The following is a 12,372-nucleotide window of genomic DNA, read 5'->3' as shown; positions in this document are numbered from 1 at the left end:
TAAAACTAATGATGTAATGTATGGGGATTAACATAAGAATAAAAAAAAATTTAAAAAAAAAATTTAAATTTTCTTTTTCATGTTGTTAGTTCTTCAAAATTCTTCATGATCTGTTAGAAGAATCACTAGTTACCATTGCACCTGACATCATGCTTTCAATCTCTTTGCACATACACACAAGTTCTCATTCGATGAATCACAAGCTGAGTTGCCCTTGTCTCTTTTGCTATTTTCAACTAGACCCCACCTAACACTCTAAACCATGTGTGAGGTCCAGTCTTTCATACCCAGTTTTTCCCCATTTTCTCTCATTTTTCCTTAATTCTCCCCAACACTATCCCCATGTTGGTAACTATTCTTAGGAGGCATATTCCAGATATTTCAAGACTGGAGAGAGCAGAAAGATGAAACCAATGGTCTGTGGATTTTGTACTTTGAATTGAGAGGGAAAACAAGGAATTGGGCTGTAGAAATTAAATGGAAAGAAAAAATAATACATTTAAGGTACTGAGCTAACATGCCTGCCTTAAGGTACGGATTAAATAAATTAGGTCAAACCCCTACCTTTATTCTCTTTATCTCATAATATATTTAATTCTTTTCTATGAGAAACCTTTCCTATTTCCTCTTTCTGTCCCAACCCCTTACTACTACCTTTACCTCTATTCTCTCTGTTCCACTGAAACCTTTTTTAAGGGTCTTAATTGATCCTATTATAAAATGCAATGAATTTTTTAGGTTTCATCCAGAAATATTTCCTAAGGATTTAACATTTATTGCTCTAGTTACTTCCATGAACTCTTCTTCCTCCTTAGATTTTGTGAAGCTTTTCAGCTTCTCCCATCTATATATTTGATTATTTCTCAGTTTTCTTTGTTGATGGTTCTTCTGCTTGCCTTTCACATATAAAAGTTCTTTGGGGTTTATTTGTATTATAAATATTCCTTATAAGGAATGATTCTTTCCTTTTCAGGCTTTAATTACCTACTTTACATCTGTGGCTTCCAAAGCTACATCTCCAGTCCAGACTTCTCTTCTTAGAAAGACTCAAATTCTCAACTCTCCTGGCCATTCTTGTCAACGTTTGAAACTAAACTGTCAAAGGCAAACTTAGTATTTTCCCCCAAACTTCTAGTCCTCCTGTTATTCTTAATTCATTTTCTTGGTACTATTAACTCACTGTCATTATGCTTTCACCAAGTGTTTGGCCATCCATTCATCTAAATCTTCATACTTGTGCCTTTGCCATGTCTAGTCTTTTAGATAGCTTTTCTTCCTTACGATATTTCACTCATCTTTCTCCCTGCTATTAGGTACTAACTAACACTTTGGTCCTCAGTTACTAGCAATGACTCTCATTATCAAAACAGAAAAGTCTACTTAATCAAAGAATTAATCTGCCTTGATTTGGCCCCAAACAATTCCAGCCCCATTTCCTGCCACATCAAACACTGTGGTTTAGCCACACACAGTTATTTATCATTGTCTGTATTTCTTGTATGCTTTCCTGTCTTTTAATTTATTTTCTCATATTGTCTTCTTTATCTGGAATGCACTCTCATAAATTTTGTCTACCGAACTCTTATCTTTTAAGTTTCAGCTTAAATTAAACTTTTTTCACAACTGTTTTCCATATTATCTATGCTCTTTTTCAGTCTCTGGAGGATTCCTTCTCTTTCCAGCTCATGTCACTTGTATTTTTATTTAGCATATGAATTTCTCTACTTTGAATTATGACGGTTGTTCACATTGTTATCCTTCCCACCTAACCCCACCTACTTCCACACTCATGTTGTTATATCCTTAATTTGTCTAAAGTAATTTTGCATGTGTAGAACCCCAGCAGAGTGTTTAGCATTGACTAGGTGCTCAATCAAAATTGAACTAAAGTAGCATATATATTCAAGGCACTTTTGGACTGATTCCATCATAATCAAACAAGATTTGACAACTCAATTACCTAATTTGAAGATGTAAATGAACTATCTTTAGGACCTACTTTAATTTAATGGACTAGAAATGATACCTGAGAGTGTTAATCCTCATCCTAGAGTTAAGCTATTTCATTGATTCATTCATCCTATAAAAATTATAAAACACCTGATCTATAGCACACTACTAAACCTAGAATGAAAAATAAAAATAAAATACACTATGTTTCTAACCATCACCATATTGTACATTGGGAATTAGAGGCATTATTAAAAACATAGGCTCTGTAGGCAGACTGACCTTGTTTTGAATGGCAACTCTGTCATATATTTTTGCTATATAATCTTGGGATAATTATTAACCATCAGTTCCCTCATCTGTAAAATGTAAATTACAATAATATCTGCAAGTTTGACTGTTATGGGGTTTCAAAGAGATTGCATATTTAAAGAACTTGATATATGTTAGGTTTATAATTTGTAGCTATAGATACTAGTGAGGAAAACTAAAATGTAAATAACTACCATAAAGCAAAACAAAAATGCCCTAATTTCCAAGGAACCATTTAGTCTGTATTTTTTATTAATAATGTATTTTTACAGACCAAGTTACTGGTCTTTGTACATTACATAAATATTAACATTGTATTAGCATATCATTAATGATGAGCCAAAATTCAAGCCCACAAATCAGATATAGTTGATCAGCATATTGGTTACAATATGAAACAGAAAGAAACAGAAAGTTTTCTGGGTATTTCAAGGAGAAAGAAATCTAATATAAAGTATTGATTGTAATAAGAGCAGTGAAAATTAGAAGTTTACGAGAGCACACCTAGCTTTCAAGTTATGGTACTAGTAGTTATGTTCCAGTGAAGGGGACGCCATGATACTTGATGAATACACCAGTAACAAATTGATAGACAAGAGACAAAGACCATCATTTCTGCCTCGAGGCACTCCAACCTTACGTCGTTGACTAGAATGGAAAGAACCCTGCAAAGGGGACTGTGAAAAAGGGAACCTCAAGAGTGTAGACCTCTGAAAGCAACGACATGAATGTGTATCAGAAAGTAGTTAACTGTCAAATACTGCTGATAGGTCAAGTAAGATGAGGACTGAGAAAAGGTCATTGCACTTATCAACGCCAAGGTCATTGAAAACATTTATGTAAGCGGTTTCTGTGGAGCAGTGGAAGTGAAAGCTTGATGCAGTGGGTTTAATATAGAAACAGAGGAGAAGAACAAGGGTATGGATTATTTTTGTAAGTTTTGTTATTCAGAGGACAGAGAAATTGGGCAAAGGTGACAAGTAGAGGAAATGAGGTCGGGTTTTTGCTTTTAAGTTGGGGAAAAGTTAAGAGCATGTTTGATGCTGAAAAAGAGCTAATACAGGGGTCAGAAAACTTTCTGTAGGGGCTCTAGTAAATACTTCAGGCCTTGGGGCTTATAGGTCTCCGAGGCAATGAGTAGCCTATGCTTTTGTAGTGTAAAAGCAGCCATGGGCAATATGTAAACAAATGGGCATGACTGTGTTCCAAAAATTTTTAATTGTCAAAAAGAGATGGGTTCTTGGGCGCCTGGGTGGCTCAGTTGGTTAAGCGACTGCCTTCAGCTCAGGTCATGATCCCAGGGTCCTGGGATCGAGCCCCGCATCGGGCTCCCTGCTCCACGGGGAGCCTGCTTCTCCCTCTCCCACTCCCCCTGCTTGTGTTCCCTCTCTCTCTGTCTCTCTCTCTGTCAAGTAAATAAATAAAATCTTAAAAAAAAAGAGATGGGTTCTTGTTTGATCTAGTATCAATTATTTTAAAAAAATGATAATGAGAGGAAGCAAAGAAGAGCTGAGGTGATATCCTTGAATAGGTGAGAGGGCATAGGATTTGTGCACAGGGATTGGAGTTAGGCTTCGATCATGAATTCAACCAAGTTTGAAAAGCAAGGACAAGCATAGGCAGTGGTAGGTAAATGTGAAGCATAAATCTGTGGAAAATCTCTTTTATTGCTTCATTTATCTCAGGAAAAGTAGGAAGCAAGATCATAATATGTGAGAGACCATTAGGAAAAAGATTTGGGGTTTTAAGAAGGGAAGATGCATGAAATAATTGCATGAAAGAGTTGAAAAATAATTGGCTAAGAGCATACTTTAGATAGTAAACTAGCAAATTTTCAATTTGGAATGTTCTAACTGTTCTTTTCCACATTGAACCATTCATATACTTTTATGATATTTTTTTTTCTGAAGCATCAGCTAAACTTGTAGCATTATCAACATATTTTGAATCATTTGACCTTAATCTTCAAAGATCTTATTTTTCTCCCCAGGGGAAAAAAGAGATTGCTGCAATCCATTAATACCTCTATTTTCAGACAGCAAAATCAGTCACACATTTTATCCATGTATTTTTCTAGTTTAGCAAATCTTATTCTTGTTAGAAATTATTTGTGCAATGAATATGTTTCTGTCACTTCATCTCTGTTTCATGCATTTATCATATTGAATTCTAATCTACTCTGAGGGTTTGCTAACTTTTGCTTCAATGATGTATTTGCTCTGCAAGAGTTCAGATATAATGAAATATATTATGTCCAGTATTTGTCTAATAGTTTGTCACCAATGAAGGATAAATTATTGAAATGGAATATATTCACATTGATTGCTACGAAGGTTACACATGGATTATAAATCAAAACAAGTCCTTAAAAGATAGAAAATCAATTAATGTGTCAGGTAAGAAATGCATAAATGTTGAAATCAACCACTGAGTTGACATTTTTCCTCTTGAAATAATTTAATTTACCAGAATTTGAGAAGATTTGTGACTTTGAACATACATAATAAGTTAAAAGTGAAAGACCGAACATCTGAAATTTTGTTAACAATACTTCAAACAAATACAAGCCAACATATTTTAGAGGGAATAGTTGTTTGTTTTCTCAACCAATCACAGAAATTTTCAAGGAGACCAATCAGAACTATATTCTTGTGGTTATGCCCTGAGTAAATATTAACAATATTTAAATTTAAATAGGATGCATGTGTGCACAGTTATCTTGACTAGTGTCTTTGTTTTTCTTCTCCAGAACTATTACCTAATTGCCAGCAGTTGAATTGTCAGTATAGATGTGCAATGATCAGAAATAGTACAAGATGTTACTGTGAGGATGGATTTGAAGTAAAAGAAGATGGAAAAAGTTGTAGAGGTAAGTATGACATATGATTCTATTCATTTTTTTTTTTTTTTACAAAAGCTTAGTTAACAAATTAATCAAGTATCTTTGAGCACCTATCATGTGCTTCACATAGTGTTTATGCTAACATTTTTTTGTTTCTTGAGATTTAAAAGATGATACTACTACGTAAGTCATACACATAAACATAAGAGATATGCATTTTTACCAATCAGTTTTCAATTCAGATTTCAATAATGTCAAATATGGGAAATGTCAACAGTGGGAAGCGGTTTGGGTTAACAATGAAATCACTGGATTTAACGGTTTTAACTTCCTAGATGTTTTCTACCAGTTATTCAGCTGCAGGGTAATAGACATTTGTTATTAACTAAGTTGGGTTAATAATATCATGCAATATTCTTTACAATTTTTCCATTTTTTGCATTGGTAATTCTGGCAGTTGGCATTTTACCAACAGCAATAATGAACATAAACATATTTATCTGTATTTTTAATGTCTTAATTCTTGCTTTTGTGAATGTTCCACAGCACATGTTTACTCTCTGAAATGACTCCACTCTGCCATACTGAACAATTCTAGGTTACTTCTTCATTCTATTAACTTCTGTTATATATATATGTTAGTGTATGTATATAAATCTGATATATCCTTACATCATTTTATATAGCATTTAGAATCTATATATAGAAAGCATAAAATATAGAATCTATATATAAAATCAAAGAATTTCTGCATTGCTAGAGCCACTAATAAACAGACTATTTTACAAAAAAAAAAAAATTGGTACTTTGCCAATTGCTTTAAACCTTTGCTTTAATATTACACTTTTACCTAGAAACAGAATCTTAAAGTTGAAAGAGTCCTGAGAGAGAATATTGTTCAAAATTCTAGTGACAGAAGTGAGAGAAGCGAGACCCTGAGAAATTAAGTGATTTACTTAAGTCCTACACATCTTAGCAATAGAATTGGGACTAAAGCTCAGGTCTGCAGAGTCCACTTATTCTTGTCTTGGAGAGGTTCACTGCTTTTTAATGTACATCTGGGGCTTGAATTTTTCATTTGTTATTTGTTTGTTTTCTGCATAATACAAATATTATAGGAACGTTTATTATTAAATGTTAGTTATACTCGGAGACTATTTAATCTGACGATAGGTGGACGAAACTGGTATACTTATTTGACTCACACCAACTTTAAACCAACATTTAAAAATCAGAACATTGCACACAAAAGTTCAGACTATCTGAAAAAAAATCAGAAGATCTGGCAACATTAGACACCTTATAAGCACAAAAGTCAGCCATATATGAATAGTACTTCTGCATGCATGCACACATGCATGAGATTTCCAGTTCAAAACAGCTCTTTCCATTCACACAGGGGAGGTTAATATACCTATACAGCATCTTTACCCTTTTGCTACAACTGAGTCCTATAGGAGTCAGGATTTTCAGCTCCTTTTGCATGGATCTCTTTCTCCTCAACCTCCTAATTGGATCCATAAAAATAACCATAATTAATATCTTCTTTTGAACATTAATAAGGAATTACACATCAGTCAGTATGGAAGGTCACAACTGAAAGAGGAGCTCTTTTTACTTTCTCTGAGCCCCTGGATGGCCAGATATGAGCATCATTTATGCTTTCCTGAAGCCATATATCCAGGGTATTTTCTGTCCTTAGAGCGAGAAAGAAGGCAGCATTATAAGTAATGACATGCCTATTCCTTTGCGGCCAATTTTGTGGAGTTACATGAATGTCATAGCAGTGCATTCTGGCTAAAAAGAACAAAAAAAAATCATTACTCATATTGCTCTCCTGGATAGCATAATCATGTCAGAAAAGCTAAAATAAGAATCAATAAAATTAAGGTTGAAAAAAATCTGTGAAAATGGAGAAGAATCATTTCTGCCACTAGGGGCTGGATTTTACCAAATACAAGATTTAATTTCTTTCATTATCACTGTAAACTTAGCTTCAAAAACTATTCTTTTTATTCCCAAAGCAACTTACTTCAAACAAACCATCCACGAATGCAAGCTGTTATATGAAGCCAAAGAAATCTGAGAAAAGTGTAAATTAATGCCATACAAATGCATAGTTTCCCAATTTAAATGGCTCCTTAACTACTCAGGAATATTTTTGCTTTTCCTTAGTAAACTCTTTTCTTAGCGTGGTGTTCAGAGAGTGGGCTGAGAGTTCCCACCCTTTAATCATGCCTTTGGTCTTTCTGGTGAGGAGCCTCTCCATCCTGACATTATTTAGTGGCCCCACCCTGAGTCACCTCATGGGCATAGACTAAGGTATATTCCAAAACGGCTCATAAATAACAAAAGACACTTTTATTGCTCAGAAAATTGCAAGGGCTTTAGGAACTCTGTGCCAGAAACTGAGGATAAAGACCAAATACATATTTTTATTATAGCACTTATTCTTATTTTAGTATAGCACCATTCATTTCCATCTATCCAGTCTTCACATGTTGTCTCTTCTGGTTCTTAAACATTTCAGTCCATTCTCTCTTCTCCATCTGCACTACCACTGACTTAGTTCAAAATATGATGGCATTAAAATACAATTTCTCTTGTGAAATTAGCACATAACTAATTTTCCAGGATCTCTTCTCTACTTTCACCAATCTATTTTTGTGTTTGTGTTTATTTAGGTTTAAAATATAAAGTTGATTATATAGCTCATCTAATTAATGTTTTCCCAATGCCTATGTATAATGTACAACCCTTTACTTTAGCATACAAATTACTTCATTATCTGGCCCCAAAACTACTTTCCCAGTGCCATCTTTTATCTTTCCCCCTTATCTGCCCTTATTCCACTTGACCCCTTATACTTCTTTGAAATCCCTACTATGTCATCCCAATATCATTTCACATGCTATTTTAACTGGAATGCCCCTTTCCATCTTATCCCTTCTTATTGAATCTGAGAAAATCCAAATCATCCTTTAAATCCAAGTCAGTATGCAGCCTTCACTTAATATTCTCCCTCTGATTCCAAGCAGGTTCCCTTCTCTGTGTTTCTGTCATAACCAGAGTATGCCTCTATTATAAGGAAATGCATAGAATTAAATTTATACTAGACTTGTTTCACTTAGAGGTAGGAACCATGTGTTATCAATGTTTTTCTTTCTTCAGGGATTAATATAGTACATGGTACACAGGACAGACTGAATATACATTTGTCCAAGTTAGTAGCTGATATTTTTTTTTTTATTTGTCTGGTTGGTTAAAAATCATTAAGTACTTGCTATTTATAGAGATTTGAACAAGATGCAGGAGGAAGGAGAGGGAGGATGTAAGGAATAGAAGTAGGACCATATATATTAAAATAAAATTTAATAGGAAATATTTCTTTTTGACTAGTGCTTAATAGTTTTTGCTCTAGTGAAGATGGTTTGCGTAGCTGGGCTCAGAACTCTTTATCTGTTCATTGAAAACCATGTTACCAGACTAATTCTTTGTTAAAATAGTGAAAAAGTCATAAACACTAGAACCATTCAACAAATATTCTTTGGAGTACATTTTACATCTTTGCAGAAATATCCAAGGACTTCTAGCCTTAATATTATCTTTTAAAATCAAAGATTAGATACTAAGTTCTATCTTTTATCTCTGTTAACTATTAAAGCAACATTGAATATTGACCTTCACTTAGTGTGGTTTTAAAAAGACTTACTGCACTTGGTTCTTCCTTTCTAAAATAATTATCTATTTCCAAAATTTGAAAAAAAAAAAAGTTTTCTTCTAGGAGAAAAAAAAATGCCCAGCAATAAATTCTGCTTAGAAACGATGCCCATTTTCTTTGTAGATCAAGATGAATGTGCTATTTATGGTGCATGCAGCCAGACCTGCATAAATACATATGGATCCTATGCCTGCAGTTGTGTGGAGGGCTACATAATGCAGCCAGACAACAGATCTTGCAAAGCCAAAAATGGTAAGTTATCATTTTTTTTTTGTCCTTTTAGAATTTCTTATTTCCTTTTTGCAGTCCCTTTTCACTAGAAATATAGTTGAGTACCATGGACTTGGAAGAAATAGATTTTTCCTTCATTTTAATTCACTGATCCATACCTAAAAATCCAGAGCAGTTATTTCAGTTGTCACTGATCATTACAAAACTACTTCCATTACAGGAAGTTTCTAGTTTTGGAAAACCTGTCCAAAAGAAATGGATTAATTGATTTGAATTTCCCATCTCTCTCTGGACAATGCAATAGATTCCTAACTGGTTTCTTTGAGCTCCTGATTTCCCACCAAAATTCATACTCAGCATAATAAAGTTACCTGCTAAAATGTAAACCAAATCATATCATTCTCTTGCTTAAAATCTCCCAGTTACTTTCACTCATCTTAAGAATAAAATCCAAACTTCTCACAACACATGTAAGGACCTAAAGCTGTGGTATCATTTACCTTTCTGATCTCACTTCCTGCTACTCTCTGTTCACCACTTACCAGCCATACTGGTTTCCATTGCTCTTATCTTGATGTCTTTCCTCTTGCTGTTTTATTTGCCTACAGTGCTTTTCCCTGTGATATTCACATTCTCATCATTCAAGTCTTAGCTAAATTGGCAACATTCAGAATGACCTTCGCTGACCATTCTGCTTAATGGTGTCTCCATCGCTATCTTATTTCCCAATTTTATTTATTTATGAATTCCTACTCAATCACTATATGATTTCCACTTTTGTTTTCTTTATATCCCTACCTTTTAAAATGAACTCATTATGTATTTGCTTATCATCTGATCTCTCCAGAATGATGGAATTGTTATGAGAGTATGGAACTTGTCAGTTTTGTTTATTGTTATTTACTGAGATCTGATCATAGCCTGGAACACATAGCTACTCGATGAATATTTGTGGAAGCAAGAAAAGCAGGGGGGAAGGAAGGGAACAAGGGAAGAAAATAAAAGAAGGAATGAACTTCTCTTTCTGGTTAAAATTACTAAAATGAACGTTCCACTTTTAAGTGTTTGAATTTCATGTTTCAACCCTGTCTTCCTTTTACCTTGTCCTTGCGAATAAAGCCCATAGTTTCTACATAGCATTCAGCCTACAGTAAACACTCAGTAAGTATTGATGGTTTGCTAATGAAATAGCCTTGAGATGTGCTAGTAACAATAGGATAAACCTAATTTTTTTGTGCGCTGAATTAAGAATAATGCAAAGAGATGTTGTACATGCTATTCCATCTAGCTTCTTCTGACTTTTCTCAAATCTGGTTTCATTTTATGGATTTTCAAATTATGCTGTTTTGGTAAATTAATTGAACGTCCCCCACCCCCTTTTATTAGCGATTAGAAAATAGGCATGGGATGAGATTCTCTTTTTTGAAGCCAGATTGAGCAAAGCATTGCATTTGCTCAGCAAGCTGCCACAGCTATCTCCCTTTACAACATAACCTCATGCTATACTTTCAACAATTTCCCTGAGATAGTGTGTTTAATTATTTACAAAACATATTTGTATACCAAATTAAAAAGAAACTCTTCTGCATCTTAGTTTATATCTTTGAATTACTGATTCAGTATATGAAGCCCTACTTATGTTTCAGGGGCAATCTGTGAGAAAATTTAAGTCAAATTGTATGTTCTTTTTCCCTACCACTGAGAGTTCTGATTTAAAATATTGATGGGCTAAAGAAGTAGAAGGCTTGTTCTTTGCTGTTTCTATTGATCCACACAGTATCGCTGTGACTATATAGGGAGGGTATAATGTGATAAACCCTATACAGAGGCACTTCCTCTCTTTCTACACAGAGAAGGTATCTGCCAACAACAGAGTGTAACCAGAGAGGGATGGTACATGATAATGTAATGCATGTAATGCTGAATCAAGGAGATTTGATGACTCTAGAACTGATAACAGAACATATAAAAGCCTCTACCGGTTGGTGGTTGGCTTGATGACAGTATTGGCCTACAGAGTTTAAAAAATACAGGTTTTATGGGAATGTTCCTGGGGTTTGTGGTTTTAGAAAAATGAGCTGCTGGTAATGCAGTAAATGGCACAAGTCTAAAACATATACTGACTAGTTCTAAGGGTCACTTGGATATTTGAACCAATGTGTTTGTACAAATTCACAAGGAAAACTATCAGTTTTGTTTTAGCTGTCTCAAATTGATAACAAATGAACCAGAGGATATTTTGGCTTCAGTTATATGTAAAATTTTATTTAATGCATCAGCCTTACATTTTTGTGGAGATTTTATCATACTATAGTGCTGCCATAACTGATGGGTGCTAGAAAAATGTTTTAAATTAAACTACATTTGTCTTAAGGCTTTGCCATTCCCCTTTTCCATTACCTGGCTGCTTAGATTGGCCTCACTTTTTTCTTCCTCTATAATCCTATCCTACTGGCCTCTAGAACCTAACTTTTTCTTCAAGTCAAGCCAGAGTTCCGGGCGTCTCAGAAGTTGGAGTGTAGGAAACTATGGGAGATTAGAATGGCTAGCCCAGAACAGTGGATGTGTGTAAAAGATCTATAGGCTTTAGAAAAACAGAAAAAAAAAAAAGAACAAAAGAAAGAAAGAAATATCAAACCCAAAGGATACAATGGGAAGCTAGTACTAGACTCAAGAGGAGAGTTCTGCAAAGGCCTTTCTAGATGATAGATGGGAAAATAAAAAGGGTCTTAGGAGAAGTTGCCTTGTATGTGAAGGCAGAGAGAGGCAAAGTCAATTGGCTAGGAAGCTGCTTATAAATTTCAACACAGAATAATATCGTAGTTACTCCCCAACTGTTCACCCTAGAACTCGCCTGTGGGATCAATGTAACAATTGATAGTAATTAGGTAAATTAATCTAAGTTAAATGATTATCCCTCCTTTGTAACATAATGTCTAAATCCAAATAAAATTCACAAGCCTTAAGAGTACCTTTAAGAAATAACTCTAATAAGGGGGTGGATTTTAGACCCTGTGGCAGATGGGGAAAGAAATTAATGTAAGGCAGGAGGCCTTTTCATTCCTGTTAATTCATGCAATGCAGACAAATTCTTTTCTTTTCTACCCTTCGTAAGATTGACCTGACTACTGAAATATAGAATCAATCATTCAGGGTTGGGAGGAACTCAAAGGTAATCTAGTCCAACTATCCATTTGATATCAAAATAAATAATTGCCAAATGGAAGAAAATTTAAAATGTACATTTAAAAATAATTTTATTATTATTATTTTTTTATTCTTATGTTAATCCCCATACATTACATCATTAGTTTTA

General features: G+C 34.3%; 1 protein-coding gene across 1 annotated transcript in view; it reads left to right on the top strand.

The window, feature by feature from the left end:
* Positions 1–12,372, top strand: part of LRP1B (LDL receptor related protein 1B) — a 1,499,204-nt gene that overhangs the window by 499,971 nt on the left and 986,861 nt on the right. The window contains exons 4-5 of the mRNA XM_044913608.1: positions 5,012–5,131; positions 8,949–9,077. Coding sequence (XP_044769543.1) covers positions 5,012–5,131; positions 8,949–9,077 — 249 coding nt within the window. The remainder of the gene's footprint in view (positions 1–5,011; positions 5,132–8,948; positions 9,078–12,372) is intronic.

The sequence above is a fragment of the Neomonachus schauinslandi genome, chromosome 3 (assembly GCF_002201575.2).
Source record: "Neomonachus schauinslandi chromosome 3, ASM220157v2, whole genome shotgun sequence".
Lineage (NCBI taxonomy): Eukaryota > Metazoa > Chordata > Mammalia > Carnivora > Phocidae > Neomonachus > Neomonachus schauinslandi.
This window is presented reverse-complemented; position numbering and strand designations above follow the sequence as displayed.